Source organism: Tursiops truncatus, chromosome 20, assembly GCF_011762595.2.
Source record: "Tursiops truncatus isolate mTurTru1 chromosome 20, mTurTru1.mat.Y, whole genome shotgun sequence".
NCBI classification, from domain to species: domain Eukaryota; kingdom Metazoa; phylum Chordata; class Mammalia; order Artiodactyla; family Delphinidae; genus Tursiops; species Tursiops truncatus.
The window spans coordinates 44,588,129-44,615,840 of NC_047053.1; the positions used below are offsets into that span (position 1 = coordinate 44,588,129).

General features: G+C 39.4%; 1 protein-coding gene and 1 long non-coding RNA gene across 3 annotated transcripts in view; one reads left to right on the forward strand and one right to left on the reverse strand.

The window, feature by feature from the left end:
* Nucleotides 1-26,234, reverse strand: part of SMURF2 (SMAD specific E3 ubiquitin protein ligase 2) — a 119,331-nt gene extending 93,097 nt beyond the window's left edge. For both annotated transcript variants that reach the window (XM_033846451.2, XM_033846450.2), the window contains exon 1: nucleotides 25,656-26,234. In XM_033846451.2, coding sequence (XP_033702342.1) covers nucleotides 25,656-25,707 — 52 coding nt within the window. In that variant the 5' untranslated portion in view covers nucleotides 25,708-26,234. The remainder of the gene's footprint in view (nucleotides 1-25,655) is intronic.
* Nucleotides 297-13,380, forward strand: LOC141277337 (uncharacterized). Its single transcript, XR_012328553.1, has 3 exons — nucleotides 297-349; nucleotides 11,182-11,249; nucleotides 13,203-13,380. It is a non-coding gene; the product is annotated as an uncharacterized lncRNA (long non-coding RNA).
* Nucleotides 26,235-27,712: the final 1,478 nt, after the last annotated feature.

Consider the following 27,712-nt stretch of genomic DNA (forward strand, 5'->3'; position numbering starts at 1 on the left):
CATCTTAAAACTTTGTGTTTTGGGGAGTTCCCTGGTGGTCTAATGGTTAGGATTCAGTGCTTTCACTGCCATGGCCCAGGTTCAATCTGTGTTGGGGAACTGCAATCCTGCAAGCCACGCGGCACGGCCAAAATAAAAAATAAATAAATAAAACTCGGTGTTTTAACATAGTTTATCACTCAAGAGAAATTCATATCAGTTCCTAGATTCATCTTAATCATTACACACAGTGTTCAAGAAATTTAAAAGTTGATCATGTAACAAAAATGAAACTAATTCAGGACTTTGAAGACCGCATGATTTAACAGGAGAATGCACACCAAAATAGGAATCAGAAGACCACTGTTGAGTAAGTCACTTAACCTCTCTGAGCTTCTTTTTCTGCGATATGAAATTGGACCCTAGGCTGGGTGGGGGCGGGTGGGGGGGGAGTATTGTCCACATATACAACCCAGGGGATTCACAGTACCCACCTGGAGCCAATGCACAAACTCCTTAAAGGTCTACATATCCCAGGTTAAGGTAATTTTAGAGCTTGGTTCTCAGCCAGCTCTAAAACTTGAGTGTTTTCTAACAGCAAGTATTTTAGCAATAAAGCCATAAAGTACTTGACAAAGCAAAGAAAAAGAAAAAATTCTGACAATAAAAGTTATCAATAGGACTAATAAAAGACTACCAAGCGCAGTGAGGTGATTGGACCTAGTCTGTCATACAGAGTGAAGTCAGAAAGAGAAAAACAAATACCGTATGCTAACACATATATATGGAATCTAAAAAAAAAAAAGGTTCTGATGAACCAAGGGGCAGGACAGGAATAAAGACACAGACGTGGAGAATGGACTTGAGGACACGGGGAGGGGGAAGGGTAAGCTGGGATGAAGTGAGAGAGTGGCATTGACATATATATACTACTAAATGTAAAATAGCTAGCTAGTGGGAAGCAGCTGCATAGCACAGGGAGATCAGCTCCGTGCTTGTGACAACCTAGAGGGGTGGGATAGGGAGGTTGGGAGGGAAACGCAAGAGGGAGGGGATATGGAGATATATGTATACGTACAGCTGATGCACTTTGTTATACAGCAGAAACTAACACAACATTGTAAAGCAATTATACTCCAATAAAGTTTTTTTTTAAAAAAAGACTATCAAGCTCAAAATTCTTTATTTTTTTAAAATTTATTTATATTTTATTTATTTATTTTTGGCTGAGTTGGGTCTTCGTTGCTGCGCGCAGGCTTTCTCTAGTTGTAGCGAGTAGGGGCTACTCTTTGTTGTGGTGCGCAGGCTTCTCATGGCCACGGCTTCTCGTTGCGGAGCAGGGGCTCCAGGCGCACGGGTGCTAGAGCACAGGCTCAGTAGTTGTGTCGCACGGGCTTAGTTGCTCCACGGCATGTGGGATCTTCCCAGACCAGGGCTCGAACCCATCTCCCCTGCATTGGCAGGCAGATTCTTAACCACTGTGCCACCAGGGAAGTCCCTCAAAATTCTTTAAACATGTCATTTCTTCTCTTACCTACAAGACTGTCAAACACTAAAAAATTGATAATGTTCATGATTGGCAATGTTTTTTGTTTGTTTGTTTGTTTTACAAGTTTGGCTTTTGTTTGTTTATAAACAAGAATCTCAACACAGACCCTCTCCCAAGAAAAAATACACAAGACGTTGCACAGACTTTGAGAGTATTTTTCCCCAGGCTCTAGGTTTACTGACTTCCCTTTGACTCTGCCTTTCCCTTTGTGTATAAGGATACAATCACCCATGTATTACTTTTTTATAGTATGTTCCCTAATTGTGATGGATATATCCTTCAGTAGCTTCCTAAAAAGGAATAAGTAGAAATAATTTTTTCAGATCTGGCATGCCCCAAAATGCCTTTATTCTGCCTTCATACTTGATGAGCAAATGGTTAGATTCTAGACTGGAAGTCATGTTCCCTCAGAATTCCAAAGGCATTGCTCAACTGTCTTCTCAGTTCTGATATTGCTGTTGAGAGGTCAGTGCCATTTCTAATTCTTCATGTGCAAGTGAAAGTTTAAGGAGTGGTGAGGCCTTCTCTCTCCCACCTAGCAACTGATAACTTTCACTGTAGGGTGTCTAGCAGGGTGACCTAGCTGTTTCATTAGGACACTCTAAATATAAGTATTTATTAGTGCTTTCTTTGAGCTGTCCAATATTTTCCAGAGAAGACTTTTTCATAAAGGAGAAAAGATTTAATTGGGTGCTAGTGTTCATGCAGCTGAACAGCAGAGGCGGGCTGGGAGTTTCACTATTTAAAATGTTGCCAGTCCCCTCATTTTCAGGTGAGCATTTCTCCCCTACCTTCCACAGTGCCAGGTATCCCTGCCCCTGGAGCCAATCTGGTTAACTTTCTTCCCAAAATGTCTTTAACTTTCTGTGAGGGTTGAGGAAGAACACTCATCAGGCTTCCTGGGATAATATATATATACAAATAGAACCTTCCACAGACTTTAAAACATTTCTCGTTTTCAGCCTCACATCTCATCTGTACCCCCAGAGATACTTGGTGCCTCCAATTCCTGAGTCTTTTCTAGAGATCTGTGATATGAACTAGCTGGAATACAGCAAGGATTTGGTACGCCCTCTGCAAATACTTTATATTCTACTTTCTCAGCTAAATTATATGCTCCAACTACCTTCCATCTTCCTGAAACTTTCTGACATCATTTATTTGCTGTCTCCTCCTCTGTTCTTTTTGCTCTTGTAGGTGTATGCTGTTTTTATCCCTTTACTATCATTGAATGGGGTTTGGGAGAGAACAGAAATAAACATTTGTTCAATCCCTCATGCTTAAAAAGAAGGCACAGCTCTTGAATCATTTTTATCTGATGCTAATATACATCTTAGGGTGCATCCAGGTTTTGTAGAGCCTGGAGTTTATAGTTTGGGGGCCCCACTTTAGAATAATACAAAATTAGGTATGAAAGCAAATATTCAATTTAGAATGAGAAATCATAAATTTTAACAAGCTGACAAATATCATAAATATTATAAAAACCAGAAAATAATACTTTCGTTAATTGACACACCCCCTATAAAGCCATTTTTCCTAGTTTCTTGGCTGCGTACTCTTTGAGTACCTCTTCCCCTGTGACAGGGGTTTTTTGCAATTTGTTTTATTGAGATAGAAGTCACATAACATAAAACTCACCATTTTAAACTGTGCAATTCAATGGTTTTTAGTATATTCCCAATGCTGTACAACCATCACCACTATCTAATTCCAGAACATTTCCATCATCCAGAAAGAAACTCCATACCTGGGAAGTCACTCTCAACTCTTCCCTTCCCGTGTCCCCTGGCAACCATCAATCTACTTTATGTCTTTATAGATTTTCCAACTAGAATCATACAATATGTGACCCTTTGTGTCTGGCTTCTTTCACTCAGTGTAATGTTTCTGAGGTTCATCCATGTTGTAGCATGTATCAATATTAGTATTTCATTCCCTTTTATAGCTGAATAATATTCCATTGTATAGATATACCACATTTTATTTACCTATTCATCAGTTAATGAACATTTGGGTTGTTTCCACCCAACTATTTTGGCTATTATGAATAATGCTACTATGAACATTTGTGTACAAGTTTTTGTGTGAACATATGTTTTCAATTCTCTTCGTTATATAGCTAGGAACAGAATTGCTGAGTCATATGGTAATTCCCATGTTTAACTTTTTGAGGAACTGCCAAACTTTTGCCACAGTAGCTGAACCATTTTACATTCCCACCAAAAATGTATGAAAATCCTTGCCAACACTTGTCATTTTCCCATTTTTTATTATAGCCCTCCTAGTGGGTATGAAATGGTATCTCATTGTGATGTGCATTTCCCTAATGACTTATGATATTGAGCAGCTCTTCATTAAGCTTATTGGCCAATGGTCTATCTTCTTTGGAGAAAAGTCTACTCAAATCCTTTGCCCGTTTTTTGGGTTTTTTTGTGTTTTTCTTAATTTAAGTACAGTTGATTTACATTGTTGCGCCAATCTCTGCCATACAGCAAAGTGACTCAGTTTTACACATATATACATTCTTTTTAAATATTCTTTTCCATTATGGCTTATCCCAGGAGACTGGATACAGTTCCCTGTGCTACACAGTAGGACCTTGCCATTCATCCATTCTAAATGTAATAGTTTACATCTACCAACCCCAAACTCCCAGTCCATCACTCTCCCTCCCTGCCTCCCCCTTAGCAACCACAAGTCTGATCTCTATGTCTGTGAGTCTGTTTCTGTTTAGTAGATAGGTTAATTTGTGCCACATTTTAAATTCCACAGAAGTAATGTCATATGGTATTTCTTTCTTTCTGACTTAATTCACTTAGTATGGTAATCTCTAGATCCATCCATGTTGCTGCAAATGACATTATGTTGCTCTTTTTCATGGCTGAGTAGTATTCCATTGTATATATATACATCTTTATTATTTTTAATATTTTATTTTTTAATTTATTTGGCTGTGTCGGGTTTTAGTTGCTGCATGTGCAGGATCTTTAGTTGCAACATGGGAACTCTTAGTTGCAGCATGTGGGATCTAGCTCCCTGATCAGGGATCGAACCTGGGCCCCCTGCATTGGAAGCGTGGAGTCTTAGCCACTGGACCACAAGGGAAGTTCCCCACATCTTCATTATTCATTCATCTGTTGATGGACATTCAGGCTGCTCCCATGTTTTGGCTATTGTGAACAGTGCTATGAACACATGGGTGCATGTATCTTTGTGAATTATAGTTTTGTCCGGGTATATGCCCAGCACTGGGATTGTTGGATCATTTGGTAATTGTATTTTAAGTTTTCTGAGGAACTTCCATACTGTTTTCCATAGTCTTTGCCCATTTTTTAATTGGGTTGTCCTTTTGTCATTAAGTTGTAAGAGTTCTTTATATATTCTGGATACTAGACCCTTATCAGATATTATGATTTACAAATATTTTCTCCCATTCTATGAGTTATCTTTTTACCTTTTTTTTTTTTTTTTTTGGCTGCACCACACAGCATGTGGGATCTAAGTTCCCCAACCAGGGATCAAACCCACGCCCCCTGCATCGGGAGCACAGAGTCTTAACCACTGGACCGCCAGGGAATTCCCTCTTTTCACTTTCTTGATAGTGTCCTTTGGGGTACAGGTTTTTAATTGTGATGAAGTCCAATTTGGTTTTTTCTTTGGTTGCCTGTGCTTTGGTGTCATATTTAAGAAATCACTGCCACTCCAAGGTCTTGTGTTTCCATCTAAAGTTTTTATGGTTTTAGCTGTTATATTTAGGTCTTTAATCCATTTTGAGTTAATTTTTGTATATGGTGTGAGGTGGCGGTACAACTTCATTCTTTAGCATGTGGATATCCAATTGTTCCAACATCATTTGCTAAAAAGACTAACCTTTCCCCATTGAGTGGCCTTGGCACCCTTGTGGAAAAATCAATTGACCACAGATGTATGAGTTTATTTCTGGACTCTCGATTCTACTCCATTGACCCATATGTCAACCCTTATGCTAGTATCATACTTTCCCATGAGTTTTATAATATCATTTTCTATAGAGATAACAGAAAAATAATTCAGTCTTTTCTCTAGCATAGTTGAACATATTTTTGTTGTTGTTGTAAAACTTAGAAAAGTTTCTTTTAGCACAGAGCCATTATTGGTAATGTTATGTAAACTTTTAAGATTGTGGCCAAACTTGGGAAAACTACTAACAAGTCTCTTTCATATGAAGCTTTAAGATTCGGAAAAATTTTTCACAAACTGGCCTTTTGGCATCAAACCTTGGTTTTTGCTCCACTAACTACATACTTCAGGTGCCAGATGCCATGGGACATATTCATATCACTATACCATCTCTAGAACTGCATGTTTATGTCACAACGCCAAATGAGTTAACACAATGTGTAGTATTCATACACACTATCCTTGTACTCAGACGGCTAGCAATACCTTGACTATACACGAAGAGACTGTGAACCACATCAACATATCCTGCTAATACCCAACTAAATGTATCCCCAAGTCAGTTTCCCCATAGCCAGATGCCCAAAATGCCTACAGCTATTCCAGTGCCACCAACACGAGGAGAAGTATGACAGAAGGGAAATCAGTGTAAAAAGAGACAGCAATCTTAACTGATTGTGGTTAAGATATAGTACATTTGCAAATCCTTCATAACTATGTGACAACGTACAGGAAATATTGTTTCTTGATCTGGACACTGGTTATATAGGCGTGTTAAGTTTGTGAAAAGTCTTAAGCTGCACACTTATAAGCTTGGCACTCTTTCTGTATATAAATATATACTAATAAAACAATTTTTTAACATCTTTATTCAAGTATAACTGCTTTACAGTGTTATGTTAGTTTCCGCTGTATAACAAAGTGAATCAGCTATATTCATATGTATATCCCCATATCCCCTCCCTCTTGCATCTCCCTCTCACCCTCCTTATTCCCCCCCTCTTAAAGTGACCATGAACTCATTGCCAGGGTCCCTCCCAGGCTCTCAGATAGGATCCTGAAAGTTAAGCTTCATTAGTTTCACAGTAAACTCACCTATAAATACAACAAATTGGATTATCACAAGATGTGGTTTCTAGTACTACCCTGGAGACTTGGGACTTGCCAACTAGCCATGGACTTAAAAGAAGACACACATGACCTCCGTGAGCATGTTATTCACATAAAGTGCGGAAGAGGTTAGACTATAAACTCTTAAGACATCTTTCTAGTAGTTGTTCTTCTAAGAAATATTTACAGAGTATCTCCTAAGTGTTTAGTATTACTCTAGGTAAATGAAACACACAGTCTCTGCCCTGCACAATTTCTCTGTAAATCTAAAATTTAAAGTTTTTAAAAAGACAAACAGGTAAAGAAGTGAATATAAAAATAAATTATAGGGCTTCCCTGGTGGCGCAGTGGTTGAGAGTCCGCCTGCCGATGCAGGGGACACGGGTTCGTGCCCTGGTCCGGGAAGATCCCACATGCCGCGGAGCGGCTGGGCCCGTGAGCCATGGCCGCTGAGCCTGCGCATCCCGAGCCTGTGCTCCGCAACGGGAGAGGCCACAACAGAGACAGGCCCACGTACCGCAAATAAATAAATAAATAAATAAAAATAAATTATAATAAGTCCTCTGAAGTTAACAATATACTATGATGGAGAATAATGACGGTAGAAGCCACTTTAGACAGAGTATTTAGGAACTCTTTGAAATCATAAACTGACACAGAAAAAATAATAAGTAGAGAAAGAAGACCCCGGCAACAAAAGCGGGGTGGGGGTGCCTTCAGGTGGGAAAAAGATTGGCCTTTTCAAGACATCAAAACACAACTAATGTTACTAAAGCAAAATGAGCCAAGGAAAGACAGGGCCAGATTGTACAGGATCTTGTTCAAATAATGTCTATTTCATTCAACGTATAATGGAAAGCCACTGGAGGGTTTGAAGCAAGCAGTAAAATTATCCAATTTACATTTTCTTTTTTAATTTATGAAACTGCTCCATGGGGAATAGATTATAAAAGGGTTAAAGAAAAACAATGCAGACCTGATGGGGGAGCACTAAAACTCTGATTATTAGCTCTGAATTATAATATTTTTTCAATATAAAACTCATTCCAGAGAATTAAAGAATTTAATTCACATACTTGCAGAAATTATTTTATTCAAATAGTATTTATCTGCCTTATTTCTTTTTACCAGTCTGCTTCTGTTTCTATTGAGTATCTTTCTTATCATTTACCAAAATAACTTATGGATTTTAATAACAAATTATCATAACTCTTCTAGAAACTGTTGAAAATTTCTTTTGTTAAGTTCTCTGTAATAAAATGCCTAGAAACTTCAAAGGCAGAACATAAAATAACTCAATTACAAAAGCTGGAAAATAGTATGTATTAGATTAGGATACCAAAGAGCATGGAGTCCAACCAAAAGAACAAAAGAAGTAGCAGTGGTAGCTGCCACCACTGTCACCTATGACAGTTTTTTAAATGGCTGCAAATTCTTTGCCACTTTTTTCATCAAGAGATGCAATCTATGTTCTTTCCCCTTGAATCTAGAAGAACTTGTAAGTAACCTGCTTGTAACCAATAAAATGCAACAAGGACTTCCTAGGCTGAGTCAGAAAAGGAGATTCAGCTTTCGCCTTGTTTCCTGACAATTCCTGCTGGTACCCTGAGCCAGTCATGTTAGCAGTGTAACTGCCCTGGAGCTGTCATAAACTAGCTTGTGCAGTGAAATCACATGGAGAGGCTCGCAGATGACCTGAAGAGAGATAAATCCCCAGCCAGCCCCGAGCTATTCCAATTCCAGCCATCATCTGAATAAAACACATGACAGACCCTGAGCCAAAACCAGCCAGCAGGGACTTTCCTGGTGGTCCACTCGTTAAGAATCCACCTTCCAATGCAGGGGGCGCAGGTTTGATCCCTGGTCCGGGAACTAAGATCCCACATGCCGTGGGGCAACTAAGCCCACACATCGCAACTACTGAGCCCACGTGCCACAACTACAAAGCCCACGCACTCTGGAGCCCGGGCGCCACACTAGAGAGAAGCCTGTGCACCACAATGAAGAACCCACGTGCCGCAAGGATGATCCCGTGTGCCGCAACTAAGACCCGATGCAGCCAAAAATAAAATTAATTAATTAAAAAAAAATTTTTTTAAAAGCCGGCAGAGCCCTTTCCAAACTCCTAATCCACAGAAATCACGAGAGATAATAAAATTATTGTTTGTGTTTTAGACCTTTAAGTTTTGGAGTAATTTTTTATGCAGCAATTCTAACAAGCCTTTATAGCAAATATATGATCATTAGTTCAACTTATTGGGGGGAGGGGAAGAATTTGGCTAGCAATAAGGGTGCCTTTTTCCATATAGAGACCAGCTTTCATTTATTTATTTTTTTATTTTTTAATATTTACTTATTTATTTATTTATTTGGCTGCACTGAGTCTTTGCAGCACGCAGGATCTTCATTGTGGCATGCACAATGAAGTTGCGGCATGCGAACTCTTAGTTGCGGCATGCGAACTCTTAGTTGCGACATGTGGGGTCCAGTTCCCTGACCAGGGATCGAACCCAGGCCCCCTGCATTGGGAGTGTGGAGTTCTAGCCACTGGACCACCAGGGAAGTCCCAAGACCAGCTTTCATTTACTTAAGAGATTTGAAAAAGCTATGTAATAATCCAGAGAAAGTCTAATAATAGTTAAGTAAGGCACACACTTCCTGAAATCAATTTAATTTTATGGCCTTATAGCCTCTACAGATTCTTTCCCTGCATCATGATTCACCCATAGCAAAAGGAAGTGCATAAATATATTTACCATGCCACTGAGCTCAGCCAAATCAGTCTTGCATTATAATCCTTCTAAATACAGAAGTTATCTATTATGGCCTAAATTAATCCCTGGCCTTTCTTCAACCGAAAAGAGTGAGTCAATTATTGCAGAAGCATCAAAACTGCCAAACAAAGCAAAAAGTATTAGATTTACTCTTTTGAACTAAGAATCACCACACATTACCACTAAGTAGAACAGACCTTTTAAATTATGTATCTCATTCATCTCTTTTTTAAACTTTTATTCATTTAATTAAATATCTAATGAGCACTGTGGGTAGGCAAATATGAGTAAGAGCTAGTTCATAGCTACAGAGGAGTTCACAGTGCTATGGGGAAAACATCAATACAACCAATGAATTTTAAGTCAGTATAATTCATGATACAACGAAGTATGCTAACGTATTGTAGGAATATAAATGAGGGTGTTTTGGATATTTCTATTTGCTCCTTCAGATCATTCTCCATCCTTTAACCAGCACTTAGTGTCCTAGGAGGCTGACGTAATAGACTACAGGAACTGGGCTCCCTTACCCTCCAGCCTGAAATTGGGTTCAGTAAATGAGAAGCAACAGCAAGGGTCTCTCTGCGTTCCCATGACTACTCGCTCCCTTTCCCTTTCTTGCCCAAAGATGATGCAACTTCCTATCACTGCTAGTCCCTAGGTGCTACACCATACCTAACTGGATTCCCTTAACCCTGCCCATTTATTCTAAGTAGTCCCCTAACAACATTCTCTTTCACCTTTTGTGAGAATGTTATCTGTTTCTATCAGGACCCTAACTGTTAAGACGGGGGCACCTAACTCAGCCTGGGGAAGTCTGGGAAGATTTCTCAGAGGAGAAAATGCTTCAGCTGTCTTAATAGCCGAGGAGATTGGGCAGGGTGACTAGGTAAGGAAGAAAGTACTGTAACAAAGTCTAAGTAAAGAGCACCATCAAAAACTTGGGAGATATAAGAAAATGTGAAAAGAATAGGAAAGAGTGAGGAATTCAGAGTGGTGTAACATAGGCATATGATGGGACACAGGCATGATGGGAAACAATACTAGAACCAAATCACAGAGTTTTTAGATGAAGGTATTTAACAGATCTGGTTTCTATAATAAGTAAATTCAAAGAAAATTCAAAGAACAAAGGTGGGCGGGGGGGGCAATGGGCCTATACTTTAAAAAAGACTTCAGACATACCAACAAAATACAACGTGTAGACCCTTCCTGCATACGGATTAGAACAAACCAATTATTCAAAAAGGGGGAATGGGACGAGGAAAAGAAGAATTGGAAATGTATCTCTTCATGACATGGATGAGGTTATCTTATTTTCAATTCGTTCATGTGTCTATCAATGAATGTTTATTGAAAATATTTTATTCCTATTTCTCATTTTTATAAATGTAAGTGCTAAGAAAACTTATTTTTATGAAAATTATTTTTAATGATCAACTAACAACTTGATCGGGTCCCTAATTTTGTTGAAATTGAAGGGCTGAAACCACGTGACTTGTGAAAAGATGTTAAGTCATTGGAGTCACTGCCTTCTCAATAACCTTATCAATATTCTAATTTGTCTCTTAGGTGCCCTGGAAGGCCTCTTACCCCAGGACAATGTACTATTTGGGATGGCCTAGAGATGTGCCTTTCTTTTGTAAAGTGAAAGGAAGAAAATATGAAAAACTGATCAACTTTAGAATCTGGAAATTGAGCTCCCTTAAAAATATCCATGGGCTTTCATTCTTTTATTTCACCCTCATTGTATGTATCACTAACTCTAGCACTGACTGTTCAATTATTTCATCCATCAAGTCTTGTCTCTACTTGTTTACACTGTAGGTTCCCTGAAAGCAAGATCGGGATCCAAATCTCTTCTTGAAATCGCAGAACCTACACCTCAGCGTAAGGTGCATGTTAAGACTCTCAACAAATGATCACTGAATGAATATGTAAATATCTCACCACCATTCCAAGTCCTCTTTCTAGTTAGAGAAAAAAGACTTGAGATAACCAAACTGGAAATCAGAAGAAACTTGAAATATCATCACCAACCCTATTTTAAAGTAAGAAAAAGACTGGTTTACTATCTAAGCTTTCCTACCTATCTAAAATAAGAAAAACTCAAAACAACTAGGAAATAGAAAACTAAAATGTACAAGGATTCATGTTTTATTACACAAGATTTCTGGTACAACTAGCCTAATTTCTATGGAATTTGAATAATTGTACCAATTGTTCCCTCAAAAAAATCAGTTGCTATTCTCTTCAAAAGATTCAAGAAAGGGCTTCCATGGTGGCGCAGTGGTTGGGAGTCTGCCTGCCGATGCAGGGGACACGGGTTCGTGCCCCGGTCCGGGAGGATCCCACATGCCGCGGAGCGGCTAGGCCCGCGAGCCATGGCCGCTGAGCCTGTGCGCCCGGAGCCTGTGCTCCGCAACGGGAGAGGCCACAACAGTGAGAGGCCCAGTTACCCCAAAAAAAAAAAAAAAAAAAAAGATTCAAGAAAAAAATTTCATCAGATAAAAGATTATATTCCGCCTTCACTGGTTTAGAATACTTGTAAAGTCAGGATCTCAACAGTAATTAAATTAGATAACAAATGAGAACAAGTTAAAACTACAGAGCTCTGAAAAAATATTAATTTTCTTCCTAACACTGACAGACTAGTTATATATGTGAATTTCTTAGGTGACATGCAAAAGTAGATCTTTTTGCAGTGACTATCAGACTGATCTTCACTTTGTTGAGAAGTAAATTTTGCAGAGTATGGTAAAGGAGTTCTAGCCATCAAGTCAAATACGAACTTGAATGAATACTTTGGTCCTCTATAACTTAACATTGTCAAAATTACTAAGGTACAAACATCAGTTAATTCAGTAATAATGTCACAAAGAGAGATTCTATTATCTGTTTCAAATGAGGTCCTCTTAAACCATGTAAGCTTTTTTCAATTTCATGAATCATTCTTTAATTCACAAAAGTTTACTGAAGATATACTATGTACCAAGTACTGTGTTAGACATGGTATTTTGAATGTGTCAAATACTATTTTACTTTAAAAAGATAGAAGAATCTTTAAAAATATTTTTTCTTCATTCTTCTTCCTTTACAAAATTCAATTTTTTTAAGAAAGCTCTTTCAGGGCTTCCCTGGTGGCGCAGTGGTTAAGAATCCGCCTGCCAATGCAGGGGACACAGGTTCGAGCCCTGGTCTGGGAAGATCCCACATGCCACGGAGCAACTAAGCCGGTGTGCCACAACTACTGAGCCTGCACTCTAGAGCCTGCGAGCCACAACTACTGAGCCTGTGTGCCACAACTACTGAAGCCCGCGCGCCTAGAGCCCGTGCTCCGCAACAAGAGAAGTCGCCTCAATGAGAAGCCTGCACACTGCAAGGAAAGAGTAGCCCCGTTCTCTCTCAACTAGAGAAAGCCTGCGCACAGCAATGAAGACCCAACACAGCCAAAAATAAATAAATAAATAATTTTAAAAAAAGATTAAGATGATAAATTTAAAAAAAAGAAAGCTCTTTCAACCTTATTTATAGTACTAAATTTATATGATTCTGAATAATGTGACCAAGCAATAAGTTTTCTACTTCACTAGAGAAAGTTATATTTAAAGCCTGATGACATAAGATCAAACAAAAAAAAAAAGTTGAATAAACTACCAATGTTTGCAATTCTAATATAACAAAAATAATTTTTGTATTGCTCCTGTACATGTAACATAGAGTTTATATGAGAAAGTTTATCCTAAAGTATGGATATGCATTAGAAGCCAGCATCACCTTTGATAGTTTCTAATTCTCCAACTCTATTTCAAGAACTCTTATTTACACTCTGGGTTTCTGTTTTACAGGTCTTTACTCACTGTTGACATCTACCTGTGCAGAAATATCTCCATCTACTGGCAATAGATGAAACTACAGGCTATTTTTGAAAGTACCAGCAGAAAGTCATTGAAGACTTGGATCCAAACAGTTCTCCCATCTCCAAAATCCTGAGCCATTCAAATTACTCTCCAAAGCTCTTCCACTTCTTACCAAAACTGGATGGAGGGGTTGAGGGAGAATACAATTAACTGTCTAAATGTTTGCTATATCATTTAAAGATAAAAATTATAACAACAGCTAATTTAGGGACTTCCCTGGTGGTCTAGTGAAAAAGACTCCACGTTCCCAATGCAGGGGACCCAGGTTCAATCCCTGGTCAGGGAACTAGATCTCACGTGCACACCACAACTAAGAGTTTATGTGCCACAACTAAAGAGCCCACATGCCACAGCTAAAGATCCCACGTGCTGCAACTAAGACCTGGCACAGCCAAATAAATTAAATATTTTTTTAAATTATAACAATAGCTAATTTAACTATATGAATTCCTTACAACACACTGGTACCCCAAGGTGTACAAAACATTTATGCCTATTTTATAAGACATGATTTCATTTAAATCAATACCTATATTAACCATTATTAATGTTGCACTTGCTCCTATAAAACAGCATATAATCGGTTATGACTACTTTATTTAAAACACAATCTTTAACGAAATTGAGTTATTTGTAGTGAGGTGGATGGACGTAGAGTCTGTCATAGAGTGAAGTCAGAAAGAGAAAAATAAATACCGTATGCTAACACATATATACAGAATCTAAAAAAAAAAAATGGTTCTGATGAACCTAGGGCCAGGACAGGAATAAAGACGCAGATGTAGAGAATGGACTTGAGGACACGGGGAGGGGGAAGGGTAAGCTGGGACAAAGTGAGAGAGTAATATTGACATATATACACTACTACATGTAAGATAGCTAGTGGGAAGCAGCCTCATAGCACAGGGAGATCAGCTCCGTGCTTTGTGACCACCTAGAGGGGTGGGATAGGGAGGGTGGGAGGGAGAAGCAAAAGGGAGGGGATATGGGGGTATATGTATATGTATAGCTGATTCACTTTGTTATACAGCAGAAACTAACACACCATTGTAAAGCATTTATACTCCAATAAAGATGTTAAAAAAACACAATCTTTGTACACTACTATATGTAAAACAGATAACTTATAAGAACCTACTGTATAGCTCAGGGAACTCTATTCAATACTCTGTAATGACCTATATATGGGAAAAGAATCTAAAAAAGAACAGATGTATGTATAACTGATTCACTTTGCTGTACAGCAGAAACTAACACAACATTGTAAATCAACTATACTCCAATAAAAATTAATTAAAAAATAAAACATAATCTTTGATCAAAAATGTCAAAATACATTAACAGAATACTTTACAGCTTGAACAGTATTTTTCACATACATTATTTCTTATCTAGCAGGATCCTAAAATAAATAACACTCTTTTTTTTTTTTTTTTTTTTTTTTTGCGGTACGCGGGCCTCTCACTGTTGTGGCCTCTCCCGTTGCGGAGCACAGGCTCCGGATGCGCAGGCTCAGCGGCCATGGCTCACGGGCCTAGCCGATCCGCGGCATGTGGGATCTTCCCGGAGCGGGGCACGAACCCGTGTCCCCTGCATCGGCAGGCGGACTCCCAACCACTGTGCCACCAGGGAAGCCCCAACAACACTCATTTTAAATATGCATTTATAACTAAAAGCATAGGCACCAAGAAAATAAGTGACTTGCTTAAAGGCACAAAGCTTATCAGTGGCATAACTAGGATATGAACCCAAATTTTCTGCCTCCAAGTTCTATACTCTTTCTACAACATCCCAACTGCCTCCAACAATAACAGTAAATAGGTCTACATTACAGATGTCTGCTTTGTGACAGTTCCCAGGAATGCACTGTGGTCAAATAAAAAAGTCATCTTAGATTTTAATAAAATTAAGCTTTTTCCACATACAGATGGCCAACAGGCACATGAAAAGATGCTCAACATCGCTGATTATTAGAGAAATGCATATCAAAACTACAATGAGGTACCACCTCACATCAGTCAGAATGGTCATCGTTAAAAACTCTACAAATAACAAATGCTGGAAAGGATGTGGAGGAAAAGAGAACCCTCCTACGCTGTTAGTGGAAATGTAAATTGGTGCAGCCACTATGGAAAACAGTATGGAGGTTCCTCAAAAAACTAAAAATAGAGTTGCCATATGATCCAGCAATTCCACTCCTGGGCATATACCCAGACAAAACTCTAATCCAAAAAAGATACATGCACCCCAGGGTTCACAGCAGCACTATTCACAATAGCCAAGACATGGAGACAACCTAAATGTCTATCAACAGATGAATGGACAAAGATGTGGTACATATATACCATGGAATGCTACTCAGCCATTAAAAAATAATGAAATAATGCCATTTGCAGCAACATGGATGGACCTAGAGATTATCAGTAAGTCAGAAAGAGAAAGACAAATACCATATAATATCACTTATATATAGAATATAAAATGTGACACAGGACTTCCCTGGTGGCCCAGTGGTTAAGAATCCGCCTGCCACGGCAGGGGACACGGGTTTGAGCCCTGGTCCAGGAAGATCCCACGTGCCGCAGAGCAACTAAGCCCGCGTGCCACAACTACTGACCCTGCGCTCTAGAGCCCGAGAGCCACAACTGCTGAGCCCGAGTGCCAGAACTACTGAAGCCCACGCGCCTAGAGCCCGTGCTTCACAACAAGAGAAGCCACCACAATGAGAAGCCCATGCACTGCAACGAAGAGTAGCCTCACTCGCTGCAACTAGAGAAAGCCCACGCACAGCAACGAAAACCCAACACAGCCAAAAATAAATTAATTAATTTTTTTAAAAATGCGACACAAATGAACGTATCTACCAAACAGAAACAGACTCAGGGACATAGAGAACAGACTTGTGGTTACCAAGGGGGAGGGGGCTGAGGGAGGGGTGGAGTGGGAAGTTGGCGTTAGCAGATGTAAACTATTATATACGGAATGAATAAACAACAAGGTCCTACTGTACAGCACAGAGAACTATATTCTGCATCCTATGACAAACCATAAGGGAAAAGAATATTTTAAAAAAGAATGCATATATATGTATAACTGAATCACTCTGCTGTACAGCAGAAATTAATACAACATTGTAAATCAACTATACCTCAAAAATTAAGTTTCTTCCTTTCTTTTGTCTTATAGGAAAATATGCTCATAATATAAAATATAAGTTTAAGAAAACCATCGGGACTTCGCTGGTGGCCCAGTGGGTAAGCCTCTGCCATTCCAATGCAGGGGGCCTGGGTCTGATACCTGGTCAGGGAATTAGATCCCACATGCATGCCGCAACTAAGAGTTCATGCATGCCACAACTAAGGAGCCCACATGCTGCAACTAAGGAGACAGCAAGCCACAACTAAGGAGCCCACCTGCCACAACTAAGACCCGGCACAACCAAGTTAAGTGATTAATTGTTAAAAAATTTAAATTAAAAAATAAAAAATAAAATAAATAAAATTAAAAAACCATAATCCAACCCACATTTGACAAAACAATTATATCCTTTCTTTTCTATTGCCACATTTTAGATATGTTTATTTTTTTTTATCCCACCTTTTTCCAAAAATGAGTTGAGAGGGCTGATAGCTGGTAAACAGCAAACTTTGTTAAGTCATGCTTATTGTAATCCACTTTCATCAGTAAGAGACAAAAATAGTAATAAACTTTTCAAAGATTCATAATAGAAATGTTGAAAAGAAAAATATTGAGCCCAACCTAGGTTTATTCTGATTTCTTATATCTCCATTCATGGTACTATAGAATTTTTTTAAAAATCCATGTCTGACACATGTCAAGAAATTGATAAATATTTGTTGACTAAATAAATGAAACAGGCTCTAAAGCAGGGGTCCCCAACCCCCAGGCCACGGACTGCTAACTGTCTGTTGCCTGTTAGGAACCGGGCGGCACAGCAGGAGGTGAGCGGCAGGCTAGCGAGCAAAGCTTCATCTGCCACTCCCCATCACTCACATTACCGCCTGAACCATCCCCTGCCCGTCCATGGAAAAACTGTCTTCCACGAAACCAGTCCCTGGTGGCAAGAAGGTTGGGGACCACTGCTCTAAAGCATTACAAGATCCTAAAGTATTATGGGGTCCTAAATTAAAGACTCAATTACGCTTATTAAACTATCAAAATGTTTATGAAAAGTTCAATCAATGTTTGAAATCAGAAGACTTAAGTTAAAACTACGGTAATAGGAAAGTGTGAATTATAAATAATAAACTTACAAAGAAAAGAATTATAGATGAAAGGAACAGAATAGAGTCCAAAAATAGAACATGTATGTTGTCAACTGATTTTTAGCCAAGGTGCCAAGACAACTCAACGGAGGAAACAAAAGCATTTTAACAAATGGTGCTAGGAAAATTGGATATCCATATGAAAAAAAAAAAAGAACCTGACCCTTACTTCTCACAGCAAATTTTTAAAAAGTTAAATTTAGGAGGGTCCTACACCAAAATGTAAGTGCTAATATTATAAATACTGCAGAAGAAAACATAGAGAATTTTTAGAACTGTGGATTAGGAAAAGATTTCTTATATAGGAAATAAAAAGCATGAACCATAAAGAAAAAAACTGATAAACAGGGCTTAATCAAAATTCAAAACTTCTGCTCTTTGAGACACTATTGAGGGGGGAAAAATTGCCACAGATTAGGAGAAAATATTTGCAAAACACATATCTGATAAAGGACTTGTATCCAGAATACAAAAAGAATTCTCAAAACTCAATAATAAGAAAACAACCCGATTTTAAAACTATGAGCAAAAGATTTGAACAGATATTCACCAAAGATAACACAGATGATAAATAAGTCCATTAAAAGATGCTTAACACCGTAGGTCAAAGGGAATTAAAATTAAAGCTACACTGAAGTAATCTCTACACACCAATTAGAATGGCTAAAATCAAAGACTGACAACAGCAAGTGCTGAAGTTGTTGGCTAGGATTGGGAGCAACTGGAACTCTCAGACAACACTGGTAGAAATACAAAATGGTACAACTCTGAAAAACAGTTTAGCAGTTTTTTTTTTTTTAAGTTAAACACATACTTACCATATGATCCAACAATCCTAAACATTTACCCAAAAGAAATAAAAACATGTTCACAAAGAGAGGTGTACCCAAATGTTCATAGCAGCTTTATACATAATGGCAAAAAACTGGAAACTAATGTCTGTGGATATTTGTGAATGGATAAACAAAATGGGGTATGTGTGCATAATGCAATATTCCTCAGGATTAAAAGGAACAAACAACTGACACACAACATGGGTGGACCTCAAAAGCACTATTCTAAGTGAGAAGAAGCCTGAATCAGAAGACTACATACTGTATGATTCCATTTACATAAAATTCTAGAAAAGGTAAAACTATTGCAACAGAAAGTAAATCAGTGGTTGTCAAGGACTGGGGATATGAGGAGACTGGCTGTGAAGAGGCAGGAGGAAACTTTTGGGAAAGAAAGAAATGCCATTTGTGCAATCATCTATATAGGAATTCCTACTTAAAATCAGGATTTATTTTAAACTAAGTTTTATGTCTGCTGTCAATTTTTAGTAAGAAACCAAATGCCAAACTTAAGACACATGTTGATATTTCTTAATTCATATCAAATGCGGTTTTTAAAAAGTCAATGCCTTTAGAAACGATTCTAAAACAAACACAAAATTCTTCACTTTGTTCAATTAATTATGTATTAGTGGAAAAATACAAAAGAAAAAAAAATTTTAATGTTAGCATTCAACTGTAAAAAATGCCAAATACTGATACCTGGAAAACTAGCATTAGTGAAATAGTAGGCTTAGTGTTCAGCAAAGTTGCTCTAATCAAGCAAAAATAGATATGACTGCAATCCTAAATACAAGCCAATAACTAAGGTTAGAAAATACAATGGATATGCCACAAATATAAATTAGATTAGCTGGAATTACATTAAAACATAGGAAGAAAACTATTAAACTATCCTAAGCAATATGAACAAAAGCTTAAATAAACGTAAAAACATAGCATATTCCTAGGTGGGAAAACTAAAAACACTTAAATGCCTCCTTTTCCCAAATTAATGCATTCTAATTACAATCCCAATGAAATTTCTTTTTAAATTTAACAATTTTAATATTCACGTGTAAGAGCAAATAAGTAAAAAGAGTCAAAAAAAATTTCTAGCACAATGAGATTAAACTAAATTATAAAGCTACAATAATGAAGAGTATGGCACTGAACAAGAGATAATCTGACTATTATAACTAATTTGTTAACATAACTAAAAAGATATCACACCACTATGGAAAGGAAAAATTGATTAATAAATAATGATGAGATGACTGAGTAGCAATTTGGGGGGAAACATCTTCCTAAACCATTTTTAAAAATACTAAAATAAAATGTAAATATTTACTAAGCCTCTTGAAGAAAAGGGTTTTCCTAAGTATAGAAATGATAGGAAAAACAAAGGAAAAGTTGGACAAATTTGACTCCTAAAGTAACAAATTTATTCAAAATCATTTTTCTTTCAGAAATGATCAAAATTAAAAGTCAAATAACAGACTGGGGAAAACGTCTGTAACAAATATGACAAAAGATTAGTATCTTTTTTAATTCTCAGGAAGATCACTAAGAAAAACACAAATGGTCTAAGTGGTAACTAGGACAAGACCAAACAAGGCAACAAAGAGAAATATAATTAGTAAACAGACAGGAAAATATTCAACTTCACAAGAAAATGTTAAATACTATATGCCATGAAGTTAGCGAACATTTTAAAAAACAAGAGCCAATTCTTGTAATAGAATATTAAGAGGGACACATTTATTCAATGCTGCTCTAAACAGGCACAATTCTTTTAGGAAACAGTCTGACGAAAAATTAATCAAGAACCTAAAAAGATCCACACCCTTTAATGCAACAGCACTCTCTCTATGGAAATATCCTAACAATCCTTAAAAAAAAAAAAATTATCTATACCAAGATGTTTACAAATTATCTATAATAACAGAATTTGGAAATAAAAGTTAAAACAAGAAAAAAATATGAACAATGGTTGTTGTATAGATTCTCTTAACTGGTTATCCTAAAATCAGTCTTCGTGGTTCCCATTCCAGTCCATCCTTCCTATTGCCCAAAGATTAACATTTCTAAACATCAAATATATTGAAGCTTAAAATCCTTCAATGGTTCCCACTATATTAAAAAAAAAAAAAATCAAACTTCTTGACAAAATATAACAAGGTCCTAAAATGGGTTGGTCCCTGTCTACAAGCCTCACCTCTTGCCACTCACACCCAGTGCATCAGCCATAAAAAACATGCATAAAACTACAGAGAATTACTTCTATGTCTCCAGCATTCATTCAAAATAAAATGCCAAAAGGCTCTTAATGCATGCTGAAACAGGATTCTGCCTTCATGGAGCTTACAGCACAGACAACAAATGCCCTTCATTGAGTTAGGTCTGATGCTAGAGGAAGAGCCTCTTAATCAGAGAGGAAAGGTCAACACAGGTCAAGGAAAGATCTGTGGATAAGGGTACCTTGAGTTGAGCCTTAAAAGATAAGCAAGTATCTCAAGGGACAAGGGTAATTCCAAATAAATGAAATTATTTTATTTTCCACACAAAATCCTGTAAGTTTGTAACAGGCTTTCTAGACAGACAGCTTGGGTTCTGACATGTACTTAACCTCTCCAAATTTCTCCTACCTCTTGAAGCTATTATGAGAATTAAAAGTAATAACAGATGTAAACTTAATACAGTGTCTGGCACTTAATAAGCATTCAGTACATGTCCCTCATACAGAAACACATAACAATGTTGATTACAACAGTACATTTCAAGGGTTCAGCTTTCTTAGAGCAAAGAAAGTAACAGTAAACAAAAACAAAGGCAAAGAGAGAAAAAGCAGTAAGAACAGGGTTAAATATGTCACCATACAGCCAGAGTCAAACGGTTCTCTCTACATACCATGATGATATCCTTGTACTACACATTACAACAGCACAATAACTTATATTCATAATGATACTGAATCATAAATAAAACATTAAGTTCTGTTAAGTATGGTCTATTTGAAAGGAGTAGGGCATATTACATCTTTAAAAGCCTTCAAAATCTTTAAAAGACATCAAAAATAGCTAAAATTAAAACCTTGCATGGTTAAAGCATGGATCTTCATTTACCTTGAAAACTTGAGTTATATACTAAATATGCTAAATTACATGCTAAATAAATGACATGTTAGTATGTTGTGATAGTTATAGTTCAACCAACAGGAAAAAAGTAGAATCCATGATTAAACACACACACACTCTCTCTCTCTCTCTCTCTCTTTTACTCACCAATGAAAACCAAACTACATGAAGCACCTAGGCAGGTTCAGCCCCCCGGCCTGAAGGTTTGACTAGAAGAGAGAAACTTAAGAGAAAAGGAAGGAGCTAAGCCACATTGGCTTCCTCCTCAGAAACCAAGAAAAAAAAAATGAACTGGGGACATTCAAATCACTAACGCCCCTAGAACAAGTCATTATGGTGTACAGGCACATTCCCACTTAGAAAACTGCGAGGTATAATCAAGTTGTAATTTTTAAAGCCTTGAATCAATAAAATATGTAGTAAAACAATACTAAGATACCAGCATATCTAAAGTGAGACTTTTAAAGGTAATTTTCCTTTAGCTATAGACAAGGTTAACCTCATTACTGCTTAGGGTTTTATAAATTAAGAACATGAGATGCACTGTACGAAAACATTTAAATTACAAAAAGGTCTGCAATAAATGTTCTGGAGAAGTAATCTGTTATTTCTCCATATCTAAGAATTTTAAATATTAGAAATTATACTAACTGCTTTTTCCAGCCTTTGGTTTTAAAAAACAGTAACATAGGGCTTCCCTGGTGGCGCAGTGGTTGAGAATCTGCCTGCCAATGCAGGGGACACGGGTTCGAGCCCTGGTCTAGGAAGATCCCACATGCCAGAGCAACTGGGCCCGTGAGCCACAATTACTGAGCCTGCGCGTCTGGAGCCTGTGCTCCGCAACAAGAGAGGCTGCGATAGTGAGAGGCCCGTGCACCGCAGTGAACAGGGGCCCCCGCTCGCCGCAACTAGAGAAAGCCCTCGCACAGAAACGAAGACTCAACACAGCCATAAATTAATTAATTTTTAAAAAACAGTAATATAAAAAATTACCCCCAATTTTTTTACCATCAAAGAATATCTTCTATCCAAACCATCATAAGAAAAGCCTATTCGTAAGTATAATGTATACAAATTTTACATTTTATAATCAATTTGCTCTACAAATACTAGTTGAAATTGATAACTTTACCATACAGCCCATTTTAATGATCAAGTGTTAAAGTGTCATAAAAAATAGAAGTAGCTTGATGGACCAAATCAGATTTTAACCACCAATGACCTGAGGAATCTCAAATTTGGGATTAAATTAGCCCTTCCTTCTTTGCATCAACAAATACTAAACAGTTTGCTAGTTGACTGTGGTCTCAGGAATAACATGTGGAAAAGTTTAATATCTGTTGTGGGCAGAGATCTCATGGTTCAAATATTTCTCCTTCAGTTTGTATGTATGTGTGAGAGTGTGTGTATGAGAGTGTGTGTGTGTATGTATGTGTGTGACAGACAGACACCATGCAAGAGTTGTTTACATCTTTCAGTAAAGGGGCAACTCTACATTAAGGATATAATTGAGTAACTACAATTCATAAGGTACCTGGGAATCAAAGACAGTCTATAAATTTAAAATACTAGTATGGTATTAACTTAAAGCAAAGAACAATTACTTTAAATCATCTTACAGCCCAAGTGTATTGTAAACCAAATAAAAAATCACTACGGGATCTGTTTTTTTTTTCTTTTAATTTTCCTCTCTTATGGAACCTGAATCGAAATGAACTATTAAACACTTAGTCTAAAGGTATGCCAAACATTTCTTAAGGTCTTAACAAAGAATCAACTTTTTTTTTTTAAACAAAACGAGGCCTAGGTTAAATATTTTATTTGGCTTCTCAAGATGGACTGAAAAGTTGGGCACCAGCTCCAGACCAATTCCTGGACGCACATCAAACACAGCCCTGTCATTTATCCAGTCAGTCAAAACAATCTTTTCCATCTAACTCTTTAATGTTTATGTCCTAAAAAGCTGCTAATTGAATCCAGCTCTTGAAACCTTATTTGTTAAAATCTATACCATCTAATCTGTAAACGAACAAAAATGAAAAAATACATGTTAACTTTCCTGGCAAAACAAGAAAATCCACCATACGTAACCAAAATGGAGAGGGCGATGTTTTTAATATTTGAATAGTTTTCTCTTAAAATATGACAGAGACAAATTCCCAATGGTTTTAAGAAATTGAGAGTAGAGTATCTCAAACTGTTTTTACAATTAAGGGGACACAGTGTATTTAAAATTCCTCAGAAAAATGTAAAAATACAAAATCACTCTACAAATTTAGCCCAGTATTTTTTTGGAGGGATAGGGAATAAGTGTAATCTTTTCTCCTAACTTTACTCGTGAATTTTTATAATGTATCATATTCAGTAAGGAAACCACAGATAAACACTTTAAGATCTGTTGAGTCACACTAAAAACCTCAAACTCATTCTGCAGAAAATCAAAATCCCTGTTTTCTCCCTCATTTTCTTATTGTGTATACAGCCTAGAAGGAATTAAGTGGCCACCAGCCAATTTCTAATACTTTTTGCACACCTGGAATCACAGGTTCTTTCCACCATCACTGACACAGGACTGACTCCAGAGAGGAACAGATAGAGTAGATAAACTCTAAAGCAACAAAGATCCCTTATAAAGGTTTCCATTGCTTCCTAAGAAAATAAGGAAACTGAATGGGGGGAAGTAGGGGAGACAGGCATCTCCCAATCCAGGTTTTCCATTAAGAACCACTCAGTTAATGATTCTTTGCAATCTTCCCTAAGGAAGGTAAAACTGTCATGAAAGTAATATATTTTAAAAACTGCAGCCAACATATACAGTCAGGCTAAATTCTCAAATACCTAATTCACTGCAAGTTTTTATCTCGAAAGTTCAGCCAGTGGACTGGGATGTGACACACAAGCATTCAATTACAAAATTAGTCCATATAAATCTCAAAGTCTAGTGGAGGCAAACATAATTACAGTTTATTCTTACACGCGCACCCACACACACATACACACACAGATTCTCTAAGGAAAGCCACCTTTCTCACCACAGATCTGAATATCAACGTGGATAATTAAGAATGAATACTGAAACTAGGATAAGTACACTGGTTTCCATTACACTTTTCAAACCCCAAATAATTTTTCCTTATACTGGGGTAACACGACCATGTAAGAATATCAAAAACGGCGCTGTAAGCATAACGTACCTGTAACGTTAAAGATTTCATGCACTTGGAATCATAAACACTTTGTAAGAAAAGCCTGCTATCTAGCAACCCCTCCAGACATTCTTTTCCATTTAGAAAAGGGAAGGGGAGGAGAGTGGGGAGAGAGAGAAAACTTCGCTTAAAGTCTGTCTGAGTACATACTTAGAAATGGACCCAAAAAAAGGTGTTTTTAAAGCAGGTCTAGAGTTAGCAGTGAGACACAAGCTCTGCGGCCTACAAGGAAAAACCCCAAACACGCTACCCTACAATCAAACACTTCCAAAACACAGAGGGTACAATGAGCCCGAGTCGTCGGATCAGGCAGACACACCGGAAAAGTCAACCTCAGTCTCCTTCCCTCTCAAAGCCGTGCGTTTCAGGTGTGTGGCACCGGCTGCTGTGGCTGGCAGCAGAGAGGGAAGGTCTTGCACGCGGGCACAAGTGGGCGAACAAGTTAACAACCAGGGAACACACACACACACACGAACACACACACACACACACACTCTCTCCCGTTAAGCGCTCCATCTTTAAGGAGTGTTTACTGCGCGCAGTCAGCAGCCGGATTCAATAATCCCCTCCACAGGAGCTCCTCATCCCCTCCACGACCCCACCTGGGCAGTAGCCCAAGGGCTGCTCCCCGACGCCCCGGGAGAGAACCGTGCTTCTCGGACCAGGCTTTTCGACCTCAAATCCGCCAGGAATTCCAACCGGGGGACCCCCCCCCCCAACAAAAGACACCCGAGTCACCCTTGGCTTTTGTAAGAATTTCCAAACAAGGCAGAGTGGTTTGCAATTACTCTCCCTGAACTAGGCCTTCCCACGTTCCCGACTCTCCACTCACCATTGATCGCGACCCTGGCCCTTCTCAAGGCCACAGGCACCCCCCCGCCGGCTCGGCCACCCCGCGGCCGCCCCGGCCCGGCTCCTGCCGCCCGCCCAACCCCCTCACCTGTCAGGCGCAGCTTGACGGGCCCGTTCCTCCGGCCCCCGGGGTTAGACATGTCCCCGGCGGCGGGGGCGGCGACGGGGCTGCGGCCGCGGCGCTGGGCCCGGGGCCGGCGGGCGGCGGGCGGGGCGGGGGCGACGGCGAGGCGCGGCGCAGTCACCACAGCGGCCGGGGCTGGGGCCCGAGCAGCCGGCGCCGCGGCCGCCACGGCCGGAGGGTCCCGGATGTGCCGAGCGTCGTCGCCATGAGCCGCGGAGGGAGCGGGACGCCGAGCTCCCCCCTCCTCCCACTTCTCCTTCCTCGGCCCGGGACGCACAACAAAGCGGCAGCCGCGGCCGGCCGCGCCGCCTCCGCCCGCTCCCGCGCCCCGGCTGCCTCCACGCAGCCGCCTCCGCCTTTCCCTCCTCTCGGCTCGGCAAGGCCCAGGAGCCGACGGGGCCGGTCGGTTGAGGCGGGCGGTGCTCGGCGGCGCCGGAGCAGGACTCGGGGCTCGGCCGCTTCCTCCTCCACCCGCCCTCTTGTCTGAGGGAACCGGGTCTTGGGGCCGCCGCCGCCACTCGTCGGCTCCGGGGGCGGGGAGGAGACGGGGGGTGGGGTGGGGGGGCGGGACCGACGGGGGCGGGGCCGGAGGGCGGGGCGGGGCCGGGGGGCGGGGCCTGGGCAGGCGCGCGCAGGGTGCCTGGGGCGCTGGGGCGCTGGGGCGCCAGGCCCGGGTTCGGCCTGGGCGCGTCGGTCTGTGTTGGTGTGTCCTGCTGTCCCATGCAGGAACTTGAGGAAGGAGCGGGCAAAGAAGCAGAGTGGCGGCGCCGAGGTCTGTGGTGCCAGCAGGGCCTAGTGTTCATCCCGCTTAACGGAGAGCTTTTGTCAGTGCAATGCAGACCGCTTTTATTAGACGCCCACTGTGTGCAGGGCTCTGAGAGGCTGGGGCGAGCAAAGTGATAACCGAATCCGCTGCGCTCCGGATTGAGCGTCGCTGGGGTGAGGGAAGAGACACTATTCCCTTACCGAGGGTTCCAGCAAATCCCCCGGGGTGTTTTGCTCCTGGTATCGTAGTTGCCACCACCATCCAGGACTCACCTGGTGAACGAGATCAGGTTACCGGCCTGCTTGGGCTCCTTTTTCAGCTGTAGCTCAAGGATAGGAGGATAATAATGCCTGCAAGGATAATTAACAAGATAAGCCTTCGAGAGCAATGTATGAAAAGCTCTTCGTACAGTACTGTATTTCGTTATCTCAGGAGGGAAAAAATAGAAAATGAAATAAAAATAAGTGTACCTTACCCTTTGACCCTGTAATCGCACTGTTAGGAATTTATTCTTGATATGATAGTACAGATGTTCTTTGCAAACTTCGGTTAATAACAAAAGGGGGATGCGCTAACAGCCTAATGGCGAATTACATCAACAGCATGGGTTTTAATGCCATTTAAATGGCAATTATGAAGACCATATAATATAGAAGAGTTTACAAATAATCAAGTTTAAAAGCAGAATAAAAAGTTGTATGTATGCATGCAAACGTATGCATGGGGGATTTTTTGTGTGCCTTATTAGTTTTGCTTAAGACTACTACTATTGCAATTTTAAATGTTTAATAAAGTCTGATATATTTTAATCCTAAGTCAGTGTCAGTCATTTCTTTTAATTCATCAGTGATGTCATTTTATTCTCCAGATCAAGTTACCTCCAAGAACATCTCATCAGTCTGGATACAGCCCTACAATTAAAGTGATCCAAAAATTATATAAAGTTCTGGAAGTTAGACTAGAAATTCAGGGGACGGTGCTAGAAATTCATTCAACAAATACTGAGTGCCTACTATGCGCAAAGCAGTGAACAAGTTCCTTTAGAAATGCTTCTTTGTGCTACAGAAGCTCTGAGGATACCCTAATCAATTTCAACAATAGTTGTGATCACAATTTAAACGACTAGATGTATAATGGCAATAAAACTTAGCAAACTGATGTATACATACGCATTTGCCCCATTCTAATGGCACCCACTGTTCCCAACCACCCACTAACACAATTTGTAGCTTTGTATTAGGTAACAAAAGTTAGG